This window comes from Pelophylax lessonae (assembly GCF_965119305.1).
Source record: "Pelophylax lessonae genome assembly, chromosome: 1".
NCBI lineage: Eukaryota > Metazoa > Chordata > Amphibia > Anura > Ranidae > Pelophylax > Pelophylax lessonae.
Window position 1 is genome coordinate 869,886,318 of NC_138768.1, and position 20,522 is coordinate 869,906,839.

At 46.4% G+C, this 20,522-nt stretch overlaps 1 protein-coding gene across 1 annotated transcript; it reads left to right on the forward strand.

Moving 5' to 3' along the window:
* Nucleotides 1-465: 465 nt before the first annotated feature.
* On the forward strand, nt 466-19,976 carry DCTN3 (dynactin subunit 3). Its single transcript, XM_082243032.1, has 7 exons — nt 466-618; nt 2,254-2,338; nt 3,419-3,505; nt 8,718-8,801; nt 10,729-10,787; nt 15,323-15,382; nt 19,686-19,976. The coding sequence occupies exons 1-7, from the start codon at nt 535-537 to the stop codon at nt 19,773-19,775; spliced, it is 549 nt and encodes a 182-aa protein (XP_082099158.1). The 5' UTR covers nt 466-534; the 3' UTR covers nt 19,776-19,976.
* The last annotated feature ends 546 nt before the right edge of the window (nt 19,977-20,522 follow it).

Here is a 20,522-nt window from a genome sequence, read left to right on the forward strand (position 1 = left end):
ATCTTTCCTTTCAAAGTGTTCAGTTGTCACCAGAGCAGGAATAGGCGGGGAATCTTCCAATGGGGACACCTGCTAAGATAGCACTTCCTTTCATTTCAGAGAGATTTTTTCTGGTGTGTCCCAGGGACAGGGAGTGAAGGGAAACATCTATAATGGAACACATTCTGACACAGTTTTAATCTTCCACCACTTCTTTCAAAAATAAAACAATGAGATTTGTTCCCCATGTTACTTTCTGTAAAGATCAGAAAGATAGATTTTTTTCCCCCTAAAATGTGTCACCTGTGCAGGAAGTGAGGGGATTATCCTCCAGCAGGGGACACACATACTGATCAGACCTGTCAGGGGGTGTGTTCCTCAAAGGCCCCGCCCACATGCCAGCTACAACCACCAGTGCAGCGTAAAGAGCCGAGTATAGTGGGAGGAGCCAATGTTCGGCAGACCACCAGCCCCGCCTTGTGTCGTCACGTCCGGTCGGTGGAACGCAGGGTGGGGTCGCCGCGTGATGACGCGAAATCAGTGCATCAGACGGTGATGGCGGAGCTCCGGGAATTGCAGTGCCGGTTGGAGGAGGTGGAGAGGCGGCTGTACGGGGAGAGCCGAGTGCCGGCCAGGAAGGTGATGTGTGACACCTCCAATGTCACCGCCCCCTCCTCTTATCTCTGTCACCATGACAACCCCGCCCCAGGGTCCTCTCTGTTCTGTTCTATGATCCCCCCCATATGATCACACTTCACTACCCAGTGGTCCCCTCTTTTCTGTTAATCCCCCCCCCCCCCGAAAATGGTCCCCTCTGTTCTGTGAATTCTTACCCCCCCTTCCAAATTTTCCCACCTGTTCTACGACCCCCCCCCCCCCATCCTTCTTGTAATCATGCCAAGGCCCTCCCCCAATATGATCACACCTCACTCCCTAATGCCCCCCCTCTTCCTTCCAAATGGTCCCTTCTGTTCTATGACCCCCCCCCCCAAATATGATCACACCTCCCCCCATATGATCACACCTCACTCCCCAATGCTCCCCCCCCCCTTCTTCCAAATGGTCCCTTCTGTTCTAGGACCCCCCCAAATATGATCACACCTCCCCCCATACCCAGAATGGTCCCTCCTGCTCTATGATCCCCCTCCCCAATGGTCCCCTCTGTTCTGTGAATTCTTACCCCCCCCCCTTCCAAATTGTCCCACCTGTTCTACGCACCCCCCCCCCCCTTCCTGTGATCATACCAAGGCCCTCCACCCCGGAATGGTCCCTTCTGCTCTATAACCCCCCCCCCCCCAATATGATCACACCTCACTCCCTAATGCCCCCCCTCTTCCTTCCAAATGGTCCCTTCTGTTCTATGACCCCCCCCCCCAAATATGATCACACGTCACTCCCCAATGGTCCCCCCTCCTTCCAAATGGTCCATTCTGTTCTATGACCCCCCCCCCCATATGATCACACCTCACTCCCCCCCTACCAAATGGTCCCTTCTGTTCTATAACCCCCCACCCCCCCCTTACACGATCCCCTCTCCCCCTTCCAAATGGTCCCTCCTGTTCCATGATTCCCTCCTCCCCCCCTCTTACAAATGGTTCCACCTGTTCTATGATTCCCACCCCCTCCCCTTTCTTGTGATCATACCAAGCCCCCCCCCCCCAATAGCCCCCTCTGTGCTATGATTCCCCCCCCCCAAGTCCCCTCTTTCCTATGATTCTCCTCCCCCATTAGCCCCCCCCCTCTGTTCTATGATTCCCCCCCAATAGTCCCCTCTGTTTCTATGATTCCCCCCCAATGGCCCCCCAGTGCTCTAAGAGTTCCCTTCCCCCTCCTGTGATCACATCCCCCCCCCCCCCATGGTTCTTTTGTTTATAGGATGACCTCTCCCCCCCTCCTGTGATCACATTTCCCCCCGGGTCCCCTCCATACTATAATTGCCCCTCCTGTGATCCAATCACAACACTCCCCCCCCCCCCCCACCATTTTCATCATTTTGCTCCCTTCTAGACATGGCCCCCACTGTTCTATGATGTCCTTTCCCCCGGGTCCCCTCCATGCTATTATTGCCCCTCCTGTGATCACACCCCCCCCCCCATCATTTTCATCATCATGCTCCCCTCTAGTCGCCCCCCCCTCCCAGACATGGCCCCCATTGTTCTATGATGTCCTCTCCCCCCTCCTGTGATCACACTTTCCCAAATGGTTGTCCCTGCTCTAGGATGTCCCCCCCCCCCCGTGATGTGGTGTCCTCCTCTGATCTCTCTCCTCCTGCAGGTTGCGGACGGCTTGTTGAAGGTTCAGTTGTCTCTGGGGAACCTCGCTGGGAAGAGGGAGCGAGTGAAGACCCTGTACAAGAAGAGTGAGTGTCCCCACCAATCACTGCCACATCCCACCTCTGCTCCGCCCACAATCCCTACCACATCCCACCTCTGCTCCGCCCACCTCTGGGTGGTCTCACTCCTCATGTTGTGCTTGTGCCCATCTCCCGATGCTGCCCTGTGGCAGCCGGTCATACATGCAGTGTCTCTGTAGGTCCAAACATTTCCTTCCATTTATATCAGTGGAGGCAATTTCTTATATCCATTCAATAAGCGATCCTGCCAGAAATCCAGAGAGCCAATCACAGCACAGGGAGTTACATTGTTCCTTGATATCTCCTCAGATCAATGTTTATACTTTGTATCTCTCTATCTCCTGTCTGATCAATGTTTATAAACAATGTTACTTTGTATCTCTCTATCTCCCGTCTGATCAATGTTTATAAACAATGTTTCACATTCCTCCTGTTTTTTCATGGCTCTTATTTCCTAATATCTCTAGCTTAAGTTGGACCCCCTGGGATATATCTGTGTGGACCCCCCCTGGGATATATCTGTGTGGACCCCCCCTGGGATATATCTGTGTGGACCCCCCCTGGGATATATCTGTGTGGACCCCCCCCCCCTGGGATATATCTGTGTGGACCCCCCCCCCCTGGGATATATCTGTGTGGACCCCCCCCCCCCCTGGGATATATCTGTGTGGACCCCCCCTGGGATATATCTGTGTGGACCCCCCCTGGGATATATCTGTGTGGACCCCCCCTGGGATATATCTGTGTGGACCCCCCCTGGGATATATCTGTGTGGACCCCCCCTGGGATATATCTGTGTGGACCCCCCCTGGGATATATCTGTGTGGACCCCCCCCCCCTGGGATATATCTGTGTGGACCCCCCCCCCTGGGATATATCTGTGTGGACCCCCCCCCCCCCTGGGATATATCTGTGTGGACCCCCCCTGGGATATATCTGTGTGGACCCCCCCTGGGATATATCTGTGTGGACCCCCCCTGGGATATATCTGTGTGGACCCCCCCCCCACCCCGGGATAGATCTGTGTGTTGGGTATTCCTTTGCTCTCATTAATGATATTATTTCTCTCCTTTTGTGTGTTTTCAGTTGATGATCTGATTAAATATCTCGATCCTCATTACATTGATCGAGTGGCCGTTCCCGACGTCATGAAACTGGAATACATCCTGGCAGGTGAGACCCCCCCCCCCCCCACTTCAGGTACATCTGTGTGCCCCAGTGATAGGGTCACCATACACATTACAATCTGACCATACAATCTTTGTATAATCCGCTTTTACATTTGCCAGAAATACTGTATATAATACAAAGACCCCCCGGATCTGTCCAATCAATGTGCAGCCCTTACACTGCACAGCTGTTGGTAGATGTAAAGGGGAATGTACAATCAGACGAGGCGTCTTCCCTCAATGGACACCCGAATGTAACTCCACCCTGTGGGAGTATAGAAGGAAGTGCCGCGAAAAAAAAGTATGAAAGAATCCAGGGTATTTCTAACAGTTCATAAATTGGTTGACCAGCCACCGTATATAAACTGCGGCAAAGTGTCGCTATTGCAGGAAATGACACTCCTATACGTTGTTTTGTTCAACAGCCACTAGAAGAGCTGGCTGATTAATCAGATGATAATCACGATCTCGACTCAAATCCCCAATTTTCACGGTTCTCAGTGCAGTGGGTTAAGCATTATGTCTCTGGGTATGACACATAGCCAAATGTCCCAAGTCTCTGGCATGAGGGCTACAGCTGCCTGACACCCGGGTGATATCCCGTCTGTTAGAACGGAGCCGATGCTTCCTGTATAGTTCCAGCTCTGTTCTGTCACAGGCAGAGTGATATCAAATGCACTCCGCTTGTGAGAGGAGACCAGAGCTACAGAAAGCATTGGCTCTGCGCCGCTCCTCACATTCACTCTTCACCAGCAGTACCCGCAGTAGTACCCGCCAGCCAGCAGTACCCCCAGCAGTAGTTGAAAGCCAGCAGTACCCACCGGCCAGCAGTACTCGCAGCAGTACCCACCGGCCAGCAGTACTCGCAGCAGTACCCACCGGCCAGCAGTACCCACAGCATTACACGCCAGTCAGCAGTACCCACAGTTGTACCCACAGCAGTGCCAGCCTGCAGTACCCACCAGCAGTACCTGCAGCAGTACCCAGGAGTAATCCATGACAGGGGAGGAGGGGTAATCACAGTATTATTTCAAATGGTTAATAATAAAAAAAAAAAGTGTGTGTGTGTATATATGTATATATATATATAGTGTGTGTGTATAACCATTTGCCTACTGGGCACTTAAACCCCCCCTTCCTGCCCAGGCCAATTCTCAGCTTTCAGCACTGTCACACTTTGACAATTGCGCGGTCATGCAACACTGTACCCAAATTACATTTTTATCATTTTTTTTCAAACTAATAGAGCTTTCTTTTGGTGCTATTTAATCACTACTGGGTTTTTTTGTTTTCTTTTTTGCTGAACAAACAAAAAAAAACAGTTTTTAAAGTTTTGTTATAAAGATTTTGCAAACAGGTAATTTTTCTCCTTCATTGATGTGCACTGATGAGGTGGCACTGATGGGCTGCACTGATTGGCACTGTGAAAGTTATAGTGTCTACAAACTATATATATGAAAATTGATCACACCAGATGTACTGACGGCCTATCTCATTTCTTGAGGCCCTAAAATGCCAGGACAGTACAAATACCCCCAAAATTGACCCCTTTTTGGAAAGTAGACAGTCCAAGGTATTTAGTAAGGGGCATGGTGATATGTAATTTTTATTGTCACAATTTTTTTGAAAATGAAGAAATAAATAAAACTTTGTTTTGTTTTTGTTTTTTTCATACTGTCACCAGTGCAGTGCAGTGTCATCAAATATCTGGTGTGGCGGTGATCAGGGATATTGGCTGGTTACAGCATGTAAAAAATATATGAGGAGATCTCCAATGCGCAGAAATCTCCCTTACTCAACACCCCTCCCCCTTTTTTCTGTGGGTTTTTTCGCGGGTGCATTCATTATTACCCTCATTCAACCCTGCTAGTATTAATTAGGTTGCTCAACTTTTTGTCTAACACCCATCTAACCACCCACCCTCTGGATCCCGCTCCCTCACAAATGTTACACTCACCCTCCGACTGTATTCTACACTCTACATTTTCAACCTCTCCCTCTCTTCTGGCATCTTCCCCCCAACTCTCTAAAACGTGCGCTAGTCACCCCTATCCTTTAAAAAGCCCCTCACTGCACCCCACCAATCTTAACCTATTAACCTACCACCCCCCCCCCCCCCATCCCATCTCCTCACTCCCTTTCTCCTCCAAACTCCTTGAAAGACTGGCCTACAACCGATTGAGTGACCATTTGACTAGGAACAAACTTCTTCATCCCCTTCAGTCTGGATTTGGCCTTTAACACTCCATGGAAACTGCTCTCCTCATAGTAGTTGAGGTTGAATAAAGACAACACTCCATCCAGTTCAACCTGTGTAGGTGTGTGTGTCAGTGACATATTCATTTCCCATATCCCTGAATGTTGTGATCTTTGAGATGTACGTCCAAAAGTCTTTTAAAAAGTAGCCATACTGCCCGCAGTTACCATCAATTGTGGAAGAGAGTTCCACAATCTTACCGCCCTTAACAAAAAACCTACTAAGAGCTAGAACCAACAGATACTGTTCTGTACTACACCTCCTCCCTGGGTCAGCTGATTGCCCATGGCTTTCAATGTCATCTCTACATTGACGACACCCAAATCTATCTCTCCACCCCTCAGCTCACTTAATCAGTCTCCTTACGCATCACCAACTTACTAACAGACATATCAGCCTGGATGTCACATCACTTCCTCAAACTCAACCTATCCAAAACCGAGCTCTTCATATTTCGTCCTCAAACTCAACCTATCCAAAACCGAGCTCTTCATATTTCGTCCTCAAACTCACCCTATCCAAAACCGAGCTCTTCATATTTCGTCCTCAAACTCAACCTATCCAAAACCGAGCTCTTCATATTTCCTCCCCCACGTTCCTCTTCCCCTCATTTCTCTGTCAAAATCAATGGCTCAACTATCAACCCATCCACCCATGCCAAGGTCCTAGGTGTAATCCTAGACTCTGAACTCTCCTTTCAGCCACACATCCAGTCACTGTCCAAAGCTTGCCGACTCAACCTCCGCAACATCTCCAAGATACGTCCCTTCCTAACCAACAACACCACAAAGCTTCTAATCCACTCCCTGGTCATCTCTTGCCTTGACTACTGCCACTCCATTCTCATTGGCTTACCTTTTATGTAGGCTTTCCCCCCTTCAATCCATCATGAATGCTACTGCCAGATTTATCTACATTATAAGCCACTCAGGGTCTGCTACCCCTCTCTGCCAATCCCTTCATTGGCTGACACTCAACCAACGAATTAAATTCAAGATACTAACATCAACTTACAAAGTCATCCACAACTTCACCCCCAGCTACATCAGTAACCTGGTCTCAAAATACCAACCTAATCTCTCTCTTCGCTCTTCCCAAGACCTCCTGTTCTTTAGCTCCCTCGTCACCTCTTCCCATGCTCGCCGCCCAGGACTTCTCTCATGCTTCTCCCATCCTCTGGAATGCTCTACCCCAATCTGTCCGACTGTCTCCTACTTTGTCCACTTTTAGATGATCCCTGAAAACACATCTCTTCTATCCTGCCCACACCTAACAACTGTACACTTAGTATCTCCATCATCTCACCCCCCCCTCAGTTATTACCTCCTCTATCTCTTCACCCTTCCTCCTAGATTGTAATCTCCCTCTGATTCCTCCCGTATTAATGTGTATTGTATTTGTACGGTCTACCCTCATGTTATAAAGCACTGCGTAAACTGTTGGCGCTATATAAATCCTATATAATAATATTTTATTCACTTTTTTTAACTTTAATTTTTTTATTTTTTATTTCCTCTTTTTTTACATCCTGTCATCAAAGTAGTTCAGTGTCACTTATATATAATTTTTTATTACATATTGTCACCAGTGCAATACAACTCCGTCATATGGCTGGTGTGGCAGTGATCAGAAACACTGACTGGTGACATTATATAAAAATAATATTTTATTAAATTATTTAAACCTTCTTTTTTTTTTTTTTTACGTCCTGTCATGGGAGTAGTTCAGTGTCACTTTTTTTTTTTTTTTTACATATTATCACCAATGCAGTATAACCTTGCCATATGGTTGTATTGGCGGTGATCAGAAACGCTGACAGTATGTAAAAATAAATAATATTTGTTTTATTCAATTTTTCCTTTTTTTAAGATGTTTTTTTTTTTTTTTTTTTCATCCCATCATCGGAGTAGTTCAGTGTCATCATAGTGACACTGCACTACTCTGGGGGGGGGGGTTAATCTGGGAGTTTTTGTTCCTTTACTCTATTATTGCTTATAACAGCAATGATCACTGTTCTGAACAATAATTTTAGTTGTCATGAGTGGCTTTCATTGATGAAAGCTTGTGATCTCTGGGTACAGCTAAACATATGGTACAGGGTGTTGTCATGGGCCCTGGTACCATGTGATAACTGTGGGCCAATCACAGCATCACTATTGTAAACAAAATAGTCATGAATGGAAGCCATTTATGACTGTTTTGTTTACATTTTAACCATGTGATCACTATACCCAATCATAGCTATCACATGATAACCTGGCCGCTCACAGTAGCCAGGTGCTGAGCACCGTGATTCCAGGATTGTACCGCTGCGCACCCCAGGGGGGAGTGTCAGTGTGCATATGCTCAGCAACATAGCAGTACATCGCTGAGCCACCTGCTGCTGCCGCCCGCTCGCAGTAAATGCACTGGTGTGGTAGTTGGTGTGGTGGGTGTTGTGGTGTGGTAGTTGGTGTGGTGTGGTAGTTGGTGTGGTAGTTGGTGTGGTGGGTGGGGTGGTGTGGTAGTTGGTGTGGTAGTTGGTGTGGTAGTTGGTGTGGTGGGTGGTGTGGTGGCTGGTGTGGTAGTTAGTGTGGTAGTTAGTGTGGTGGGTGGTGTGGTGGGTGGTGTGGTGGGTGGTGTGGTGGGTGGTGTGGTGGGTGGTGTGGTAGTTGGTGTGGTGGGTGGTGTGGTAGTTGGTGTAGTAGGTGGTTTTGTGGGTGTTGTGGTGGTTGGGGTGGTGGGTGGTGTGGTAGTTGGTGTGGTAGTTGGTGTGGTGTGGTAGTTGGTGTGGTGTGGTAGTTTTGTGGTGTGGTGGGGCAGCAAGTGGTTATTCTGCACACTGACAGACGTGAGTGACTTCTGATCAGTGACCTGCTGCGTGTCAGGGAGGTCTTGTGTTGCCAGTAGTAGATGGACGGGGTGATGTATGAAGCCGTGCTGTTCAGGGTGTGACTCTCTCTGTGTTTTCTCCCTCCAGAGGAGTCGTATATTCTGTCCCAGGCCGCCCTGCTGGAGCAGCTCCATTCCCTGCAGCCATTCCTGGACAGTGAGTACATCAAAGGTAAGCTGCGGCCCCCGCGGACAGCCCCCAGCCATCCCACTATGACCTGACCGTTCAGACCAGAGTGAGAGTTTTCTATTGACGGCCCATTCACTCCCAACGGGTTAGCATCGCCCTACTCAGCCTTCACTCTCCATTGGAGCCTGTTACTATAACTGACTGGCAAATACAGGGGAGCGTGCGACCCCCAAATACAAGGAAATTGTGGCCTCCGCATACATTTGGAGGGCGTGACCTCTGAGCGCCATTGCCTGCAAACTTTCATCTCCGCAATATAACGCCTCAGCGGCTTCAATCATCATCAGTCCTCTCTCCTTCTGATCCCACTTAGCGATTTAACTTTCTCTGCCATCAATCATTTTTTGCTTTTCATCATGTGGGCATGATATTCGGGGCTTTAAAGCATTATATTAAAAAAAAACACATCCTTTTTAAACATGCATGATAAAGTGTTGCAAACAGTGCAATCTTCTGGTCACTTGCTTGATTATACTCTGAAACAGGGCTCTCCAAAACTTTGAAATAAAGGGCCAGTTTACTGCCCCTCGGACTGCAGGAGGAACAGTTCCCCATCATTGGTGTCAGTGGGAGGAATAGTGCCCCATCATTGGTGTCAGTGGAAGGAATAGTGCCCCATCATTGGTGTCAGTGGGAGGAATAGTGCCCCATCATTGGTGTCAGTGGAAGGAATAGTGCCCCATCATTGGTATCAGTGGGAGGAATAGTGCCCCATCATTGGTGACAGTGGGAGGAATAGTGCCCCATCATTGGTATCAGTGGGAGGAATAGTGCCCCATCATTGGTGTCAGTGGGAGGAATAGTGCCCCATCATTGGTATCAGTGAGAGGAATAGTGCCCCATCATTGGTGTCAGTGGGAGGAATAGTGCCCCATCATTGGTGTCAGTGGGAGGAATAGTGCCCCATCATTGGTGTCAGTGGGAGGAATAGTGCCCCATCATTGGTGTCAGTGGGAGGAATAGTGCCCCATCATTGGTGTCAGTGGGAGGAATAGTGTCCCATCATTGGTGTCAGTGGGAGGATTAGTGCCCCATCATTGGTGTCAGTGGGAGGATTAGTGCCCCATCATTGGTGTCAGTGGGAGGATTAGTGCCCCATCATTGGTGTCAGTGGGAGGATTAGTGCCCCATCATTGGTGTCAGTGGGAGGATTAGTGCCCCATCATTGGTGTCAGTGGGAGGAATAGTGCCCCATCATTGGTATCAGTGGGAGGAATAGTGCCCCATCATTGGTGTCAGTGGGAGGAATAGTGCCCCATCATTGGTATCAGTGAGAGGAATAGTGCCCCATCATTGGTGTCAGTGGGAGGAATAGTGCCTCATCATTGGTATCAGTGGGAGGAATAGTGCCTCATCATTGGTATCAGTGGGAGGAATAGTGCCCCATCATTGGTATCAGTGGGAGGAATAGTGCCCCATCATTGGTATCAGTGGGAGGAATAGTGCCTCATCATTGGTATCAGTGGGAGGAATAGTGCCCTGAGGGCCAGATAACGGCAAATAAAGGGCCACATCCGGCCCATGGGCTGCAGTTTGGAGACCACTGCTCTAATAGTATATAATCGAGCAACTGATCAGCTGATTGCACAGCTGAACTCTGCAGTACCCAGTGGTGAGCAGAGAGAAGCATGCACATCTAAAGGAACGCCAGGAATCTGTTCTTTAATATGACGCTAAAGGCAAGGCGCTGTGACATTTATAGGAGCCTGCCAGTCCCTCCCACCTCATTCTCAGTACCCAGAATAGAGCAGTGGAAATTCCCCTACTAATCACAGCACAGGGATGCAAAAGAGGCATCCCTGATTGGAAGGGAAGTGGGAGGGAGGGGTTACAAGGGAATGTATTCTATGCATACATTACAATGTAAGATGTAGAAATCCATCGTATATTTTTGTATTTCTTCCTCCAGGGGTTCCAGCTCAGGTCTCCAAGTTACAGTCCCTGTCCCAGCTCCACATCCAGCAACAGGTCTGTCATGTCTGTGATTGGGTAATATAGTATGGGGGGGGGGCGTGTTCACATGTGATTACATTACATACACATGCAGTATTCCCTGCAATCGAATACATTTCTTTATTTTCTGTAACCGGGAATTATCACTGAGACCCGAACAGACTCTCTACATCCAACTCCAGCTACAAACTGAGGAAGAATAAATAATTGTGTCCGTTTATTGCCATCCCGACCTGTAACCGAGATTGTGGGTGTCATTAACCACTTTACCACCGGAGGATTTTCCTGCTTTACGTCCAGGCCACTTTTTGCGATTTGAAACTGTGCGACTTTAACTGACAATTGCGCGGTTGTGGGACGCCGTACCCAAACGAAATTTACGTCCTTTTTTTCCCCACAAACAGAGCTTTCTTTTGGTGGTATTTGATCATCTGTGCAATTTTCATTTTTTGTGATTAATAATAAAAAAAGAGCGGAAATTTTGTGAAAAAAAATTGTCATTTTCTACTTTGACAGTTAAAAAATATCCAATATATTCAATTTTTGTCATATATTTAGGCCAAAATGTATTTAGCTACATGTCTTTGACAAAAAAAATTCTCAATGAGCGTATTTTTAACCGCTTTAAGACCGGAAGATTTTTACCCCATTCCTGACCAGGCCATATTTTGCAATTCGGCACTGCGTTACTTTAGCGGACAATTGCGGTCGTGCGACGCTGTACCCAAATTAAATTGATGTCCTTTTTTTCCCTTACAAATAGAGCTTTCTTTTGGTGGTATTTGATCACCTGTGCGATTTTTTAATTTTTGAATAAAAGAGCGACAATTTCGGAAAAAAAAAAACAGTATTTTTCACATTCTGATATATAACATTCCCCAAAAAAATTTAGAAATCAAATTTTTTTAACATTTTAGGCCAATTTGTTTTCTGCTACATATTTTTGGTAAAAAAAAAAATCACAATAAGCGTATTTTGATTGGTTTGCGCAAAGTTATTGCGTTTACTAACTACTGGAAAGATTTATGTCATTTTTATTGTTTGTTTTTTTTTTTACTAGTAATGGCGGCGATCTTCTTCTCTTTTTTTTTTTTTTTTTTGCGGGACTGCGACATTGCGGCGGACAGATCGGACCCCTAACTGACATTTTTGACACTTTTGGGGGTACCAGTGACATTACTACAGTAATCAGTGCTATAAATATGCACTGTTACTGTAATAATGACACTGGCAGGGAAGGGGTTAACACTGTTGGTGATCAAGGGGTTAATGTATGCCTCATGCTTACTGACGTGTGTGGGGGGAGGGGATTGAGTGACACAGACACAGATCGCAGGTTCAGCTATGCTGAATCCTGTGATCTGTCCCTGCCTGTCACAGAGAAGATCCGCCTGCTTTGTTTACACAAGTGGGCGGATCTCCTCACTCTTTCGCCGATGATCGGGGAAGAGTGGCGGTGATCACCGCATCTCCTCCCCTGGCCCGACTCCCGCTGTGTCTGAATACAGCGGGAGCGAGCCTCCGGCGGCGCGCGTGCGCTGCCAAGAGAGGGGGAGGAATCCAGCGACGTAGGTCTACGTCGCTGGACCCATCCGAGCCGCTCTGCTGCAGTAGCAGCAACGTGAGCGGTCGGCAAGTGGTTAACCACTTCTGGACTGGGCCTTTTTCTGACACTTGTTTACAAGTTAAAATCAGTTTGTTTTTTTGCTAGAAAATTCCTTAGAACCCCCAAGCTTGTAATTGGTGGCAAAGGTGCTTCACCAAAGTATTGGGAAAAGGGTGTAAATACTTATGTACACATGAAGAGTCCTGGTGGTTCCAAACTGGAGGCCACTGTGCTCATTGGGTCCCAAGGATGATTGGTGGAAACTGGGTGCACCTGAGCTCAATTTTGAATGTCATGGCAAAGGCTGTGAATACATGGGATTTTTTTTTTTTTTTTAAATCAAATTTCAAAGATTTCAAACAAACTTCTTTCACGTTTGCATTATGGGGGATTGTTTGTAGAATTTTGAAAAAAAAATAATGAATTTAATCCATTTTGAATAAGGCTGTAACATAACAAAATGTGGAAAAAGTGAAGCGCTGTGAATACTTTCCGAATGCAGTGTATAGGCCCAGTCTTCCTATTTATGAAGACCAGTAACAAGGTTAAGAATTTCTGAAACGCACTTCGAGTTTTTGGGTGGGGCTCCATATACACCCTACAATTTTGGGTGGGGCTCCATATACACCCTACAATTTTGGGTGGGTTCCATATACACCCTACAATTTTGGGTGGGTTCCATATACACCCTACAATTTTGGGTGGGTTCCATATACACCCTACAATTTTGGGTGGGGTTCCATATACACCCTACAATTTTGGGTGGGGCTCCATATACACCCTACAATTTTGGGTGGGTTCCATATACACCCTACAATTTTGGGTGGGGCTCCATATACACCCTACAATTTTGGGTGGGGCTCCATATACACCCTACAATTTTGGGTGGGGCTCCATATACACCCTACAATTTTGGGTGGGGCTCCATATACACCCTACAATTTTGGGTGGAGCTCCATATACACCCTACAATTTTGGGTGGGGCTCCATATACACCCTACAATTTTGGGTGGGGCTCCATATACACCCTACAATTTTGGGTGGGGCTCCATATACACCCTACAATTTTGGGTGGGGTTCCATATACACCCTACAATTTTTTAGTGGGGCTCCATATACACCCTACAATTTTGGGTGGGGCTCCATATACACCCTACAATTTTGGGTGGGGTTCCATATACACCCTACAATTTTGGGTGGGGTTCCATATACACCCTACAATTTTGGGTGGGGCTCCATATACACCCTACAATTTTGGGCGGGGCTTCCATATACACCCTACAATTGAGTGTAGCCACCCCGAAAATTGGAACTGGGTGCTGGTGACTTTTAGTTGTGCGATCTGCTGATCACTTGCTTGATTCCGTTGTAATATACGCAGTGATGGTGAACCTTGGCACCCCAGATGTTTTGGAACTACATTTCCCATGATGCTCAACTACACTGCAGTGTAGTTGAGCATCATGGGAAATGTAGTTTCTAAAACATCTGGGGTGCCAAGGATCACCACCACTGTGAGTATAATCAACTGATCAGCAGATTCCACAGCTAAAGTTTACAACATTTTAGCATACTTTATTTAACCACTTTCAGACCGGAGGATTTGGCTGCTCAATGACCAGGCCCTATTTTGCGATTCGGCACTCCGTGACTTTAACGGACAATTGCGCGGTCGTGCGACGCTGTACCCAAACGAAATTGACGTCCTTTTATTCCCACGAATAGACCTTTCTTTTGGTGGTATTTGATCACCTGTGCAATTTTTTTTCTTTTTTTGCGCTATAAACAAAAAAAGAGCGACAATTTTGAAAAAAAAAAAAACACAATATTTTTCACATTCTTTTATTTGAAATTCTCAAAAAAAAGTAAAAATCAAAATTTTTTAACATTTTTGGCCAATTTGTTTTCTGCTAAATATTTATGGTAAAAAAAATTGCAATAAGCGCATTTTGATTGGTTTGCACAAAAGTTATCGTGTTTACTATCTACAGGAAAGATTTGTCATTTTTTATTGTTTTATTTTTTTTTTTTTACGAGTAATGGCGACGATCTGCGATTGTTTTTTTTTTTTTTTTTTTTTTTTGCGGGACTGCGACATTGTGGCGGACAGATCGGACCCCTAACTGACATTTTTGACACTTTTGGGGGGGACCGGTGACATTACTACAGTAATCAGTGCTATACATATGCAGTTACTGTAATAATGACACTGGCAGGGAAGGGGTTAACCCTGTTGGTGATGAAGGGGTTAAATGTGTCCCTAGGGGCGTAATTCTAACTATGGGGGGGCATGGCTTGTGAAGTCATCACAGAGACATGTGATCCTATATAGCAGGATCACATGACAGCTGTGATCACTTCAGGGAGAAGTACGGACGGCTGTGTTTACATCAGCCGTCTGTCCTTCTCTGTCAGCGGTGGGAGATCGCGGTTGGCCGGCCGCACTGGCTCCCCGACTGACAAGCAGGGGCCGGAGCAATCGCCCCCTAGCTCCTCCCAGGCTAGCGCCTTACATGTACGGCACTTTGCCTGTACGATCCAGACTGCCGCAGTACATCTGCGGCGGCTAGTCGTAAAGTGGTTAAGAGGATTCCAAGCATATGGAGTGCTCTCAACCAGGGACAGGAGGCCATTGTGTTCCCAGATGCGCACATGCAAGACCTCTGCTTCACCCACCAGCTGACATAGTAGGACACACAAGCAAAGGTTCATGGGACGTGTAGTTCTGTTAAAAACTGAAACAAAAGAGTTCTGACTGGAGTTGGTCTTGAAGGAGCCAATATGTCTCAGGCTGGGCAGTGCTCATTGTCGGTGTCATGTCAGCGACTATAGGCCCGGTGGTTACGCAGCTCTGTAATTATTAGCAACCCTTGTAGATGTTGCACGCACCGGTGACCGGCTTTCATTTGCTTCATTCTGATTTTACCTGTTTCTTCCTCTCTAGGACCAGTGTGATGAGATCTCTGCTGAGACCAAGAAGCTGCTGGAGGATTATAACCAGCTGGTATCCTTTGTATGGAGACTGCAGGCGTGTGGGCTGTGTATAGCAGGGACAGGCATGGGTCTGCTTCTGGAGGTTGCTTGCACCCTGACACACACCATTTACAGTCACAATTCTACTGTCGCTTGAGAGCAGCCATGGTACAGGAGAGTGTTGGAGTCTGCTGCTGTATTACAAGAGATTGTAAATGACAATTTTTTTTTATTTTTTTTTTCAACCGCTTTCTTTTACAATCGACTAAGGCCCCTTTCACACAAACGATCCGATCAGATCCGCCTGTCAGTTTTTCAGGCGTACCTGATCGAATCCTCCATGCATCCCTAGGGGGCAGCGGATGTCAGCGAAGACCTCTCCGCTGACACCCACTGCCATCCAATCCTGTCTGTCAAATCCGGACGGATGGAAACCCTATTTTTCCATCCGTCTGGCTGATCGGATGAGAATGGACAGGCAGTTCATTCTCATCTGATTCGCCCATAGAGGACAGCGGGGATCTGACACCTCCCTCTCCGCACGCAGAGACTGAGCTGTCATCTGCCTGCTCATTGGGGATCGGCGGATCGATCCCCCGCTGAGCAGAATGGAGTCCGTCAGCGGAACTGACAGGTGTGCAAGGACCCTAAAGATTACATCCACAGCGCTAAGGTATGTCAGCGGCTAGCTACCTTTTTCACAAAACAGGTGCATCTCATAAAATTAGAATATCGTCAAAAAGTTAATTTATTTCAGTAATTCAATTCAAAAAGTGAAACTCATATATTTTATATAGATGCATTATTCTGACTCCAATTGTTGAAATAGTGACTTATCCCTTTCTGAGACCTATTCCTGGCCTGTATAAGCAGATACAATCACCGCAAACAATCCTTATCAGATAGCTAAACTCACCAGACATTGTTTCTTTCCATCTACGTAGGTTTTATTGCAAGCAGTAGTTATAACAGACAACAAAATGTGGCAGATGATTGAAGGATGCTATCTGCTGGTCAAAACATGATATTGTGTTCCTGGATGCAAGCAGATTGTATAAAGGCCTAGACCGGGGATCCTCAAACTACGGCCCTCCGGCTGTTGTGGAACTACGCATCCCATGAGGCATTGTAAAACTCTGAGATTCACAGACATGACTAGGCATAATGGGAATTCTAGTTCCTGAACAACAGGAGGGCCATAGTTTGAAGACCCCTGGCCTATACAGGTGTGGCAATCTCTAGCCCTACAAGCATAAAGAAGCAGGAACAGGAAATACATCGTACATGGGAAGAGATAAGAGGGAACACAGAAAGGAAAGTAAAGTGCAACAACCAAAATAACCTCAAGATGGCAGTATAATGACCAAATATATAGAAATTACCATAAGTAAGCATTATATTATATCTTACTTATTGGTGTAACAGCACATGCGTTACACACAGAGTGATATATTTCAAGCATTTCTTTTTTTTTAATTTTGATGATCATGGTTTACAGCTAGTGACACCCCAAATTCAGTATCTCAGAAAATTAGAATAAGACCAATAAAAAAATAAATAAGTAAATAAAAAAGATTTTTAATGCAGAAGTATTGGCTTAGTGAAAAGTCTGTCCATGTACGGTATAGGATGCACTCAATACTTGGTCGGGGCTCCTTTTGCAGGAAATACTGCATCAATGCAGCGTGGCATGGAGGCGATCAGCCTGTGGCACTGCTGAGGTGTTATGGAAGCCCAGGTTGCTTTGATAGCGGCCTTCAGCTCATCTGCATTGTTTGGTCTGGTGTCTCTCATCTTGTTCTTGACAGTACCCCACAGATTCTCTATGGGGTTTAGGTCAGGGGAGTTTTCCTGGCCAATCAAGCACAGTGATACCATGATCATGTGACCAGGTATTGGTAGTTATGGCAGTGTGGACGGTGCCAAGTCCTGCTGGAAAATGATTTCAGCATCTCCAAAAAGCTGGTCAGCAGAGGGAAGCAAGAAGTGCTCTAGAATTTCCTGCTAGAGAAAAAAAGTTGCACTGACTTTGGACTTGATAAAACACAGTGGACCAACACCAGCAGATGACATGGCTCCCCAAATCATCACTGACTGTGGAAACTTCACACTGGACCTCATGCAACTTGGATTCTGTGCCTCTCCACTCCTCCTCCAGACCTGTGAACCTCAGATCAGCCTCAAATCCTGTAGCTTCAGACCAGCCCTAATCCATGCACCTTAGACTCCACATCAGCCCCAGGGTATGTGTCTTTAGGCCTCATGTCAGCTCCAATGCAAGATCAGCCCTAAACAATGTACCTTTTGGAAGGCAGGGTACCGCTGCAGGCATGAGGGTGAGTTTCTTTGGCAGAACACTCCAAAGTCCTTAGCTGCCAGTATGCGATCAGTGATGTGGGTAGGCTTGGCTTTGCAACTTTTCCCAGTGAGCTGTAGTTACATCCAATGGCTGTGGGTACATGCACAAACCGCATTGTGTGCCAACCGGATGCACATGCTGAGGGTTGCAGATGCCTGAAGGTTAACTGATTTCAAGTAGAAGGAGACAGCTAGATCTGAAACCAAGTTACAGGAGACCGCTACAGACTGCTGCCAAGTTTCAGAAAATCTCTGCCTCTGAGTTACAGCACAGTGCCTGCAATTGATGGTGATTTAAGGGCTCATTTACAATTCAACACACATCAAAGCCCCTACTGCTTCAACTTCAACACACATTAAAGCGCCTACCGCTTCAACATGCTTTTTTGATGTGTTTTTTTATGCTTTACTGATGCTTTTTTGAAGCTTGGCTGTTATCCTGTGTTTGCATTCATACCTACAATTTCTTCAAAACAAAGTGAAGCAAAAGCTTCAGGTGCTGTAAGCGAGCGTTGTCATAGCCTTCTATGGAGGCTTTAAAGCACCACTAAAGCGACAAGGGATATCATTTTTAAAGCGAAGCCGAAGCAAATGCAAAGTGTACACGGGACTGTAAGGGCTCATTTACACTTGCTTTAACTTCAACACACATTAAATCACCTACCATTTCAACATGCTTTTTTGATGTGTTTCTTTTGCTTCTGTGATGCTTTTTTGAAGCTTGGCAGATGCCCTGTGTATGTTTATATCTCATACCTGCAATTTCTCAAAAGCGAAGCTAAAGCAGAATTAAAGCCTCTCAAAAGCTGCTGGTGTTTCAAGCGAGCTTTGCCATGGACTTTTATGGAGGCTTTGAAGACGCTTTCAAGCACCACTATAGTGACATAGGGTATGATTTTGGAAGCAAAGCAAATGCAAGGTGTAAACAGGACTGTAAGCTAACCATTTTATTTTGGGACAGGGGCTGTGACTGGTGTTCAGGGAGCTTTAATAACGCGTGTCCGAAGCCATGTTTTGAAGCAAGTGTAAACGAGCCCTTGTAGTACCATTTTTGTACACATGTCATGTGAATGCTGTGAGCATTGTGATTCACTTAATTGACCAAAAAAAGTGCTGGTAGGTTCTTCATTGTTGTTTTTTTTTGATACCTTAAGGCTCAATATAGGGCTCCCTATTCATACTCAAAGGGCAGCATGAAAGGAATTCTAAAGGCAGAAGGTTCATTCTACGCATTAAGATAAAAAAAAAAAAAGGAACCTTCTGTGTGCAGCAGCCCCCCTAATGCTTACCTGAGCCCACCTCTATCTAGTGATGTTGCAGGAGTGTCTCAGCTGTCCGGGACTCCCCTCATTGGTCTCCGCTCTAATTCATCCCAAAGGTGTTCTATCAGGTTGAGGTCAGGACTCTGTGCAGGCCAGTCAAGTTCCTTCACCCCAAACTCACTCATCCATGTCTTTATGGACCTTGCTTTTTGCACTGGTCCGAATCATTTGGTGAAAGGGGGATTATGGTGTGGGGTTGTTTTTCAGGGGTTGGGCTTGGCCCCTTAGTTCCCCTTTGGCATGAATTCGAGCGGAGACTGTAAGCCAGGCCTTCTCGAGTGGCCTCATCAAATGCGCTTCTGGAAGAATGGTCAAACATTCCCATAGACACACTCCTAAACCTTGTGGACAGCCTTCCTAGAAGAGTTGAAGCTGTTATAGATGCAAAGGGTGGGCCAACTCAATATTGAACCCTACGGACTAAGACTGGGATGCCATTAAAGTTCATGTGTGTGTAAAGGCAGGCGTCCCAATACGTTTGGTAATATAGTGTATTTCTCTGATTTGATCCCACCCCCAGTGGTAACTCATATCAACCGTTCAGCCGTCCTTCACCTACAACCGTGATCTCTGAATGATGCAGGTCCATGCTTGTATAGTATAATGATTGTGTGAATGAGGCTGATCGATGTGCTCCTTAACCAGTTGCTCCAGACTCTTCTCCTCTCCAAACAGTTTGTCATGTGGGATGAGACTTTGTCCAAGATGGAGGCAGCCAAACAAGTGAAACCTGCACCGGAGTGACTCCGCCCCCTTTGTAACCGCCGCCCCCGCATTATTTATACTAACTGTCCCCCATTTTCAGTGTATACAAATCGCTGCTTCTAGCATGATCCCAGTACTGGCTGTTTTTGGTAATATGATTTTGTCACATTGAAGTCCCCCTGCTGTCTTATGTGTGGAATCCGGACTGGCTCATGGCTGGGGAATGGTCCATTAAGAGGGGTGCGCGATACGCCTGCTGATCCAGGATGGCGTACAGTCTGTATTTAGCAGTTAATCACGCATCAAGCACATTAAAAATGTATTTATTGATTAAATTCTTTTTTGGGAGTAATGGTAAATATTGTGTATTATGTCCATCAGACTTCCAATAAAATACAACATTCTGTCACCCCTTGTGAGTTTGCTGGATATTCATCTACAGAAATACCACTGTATTGTATGGGGTACCCCCCCCCCCCCCACCATATACATCACCTAACATGAGGGGTGTCCTATAGAGTCATGACTGTACTGTATATACACCCCCCCCCTCTATACATCACCTAACATGAGGGGTGTCATAGAGAGAGCCATGACTGTACTGTATATACCCCCCCCCCCCTATACATCACCTGAGATGATGGGTGTCATATAGAGAGCCATGACTGTACTGTATATACCCCCCCCCCCCCCCTATACATCACCTAACATGAGGGGTATCATAGAGAGCCATGACTGTACTGTATATACCCCCCCCCCCCCCCTATACATCACCTAACATGAGGG

Excerpts from the sequence above, each read along its gene's own strand:
- DCTN3 (XM_082243032.1), top strand. The coding sequence starts at position 535 with ATGGCGGAGCTCCGGGAATTGCAGTGCCGGTTGGAGGAGGTGGAGAGG. Across the intron at positions 3,506-8,717 it reads ACTGGAATACATCCTGGCAG|AGGAGTCGTATATTCTGTCC; the intron begins GTGAGACCCCCC and ends TTCTCCCTCCAG. Across the intron at positions 15,383-19,685 it reads TGGAGGATTATAACCAGCTG|ACTCTTCTCCTCTCCAAACA; the intron begins GTATCCTTTGTA and ends CAGTTGCTCCAG.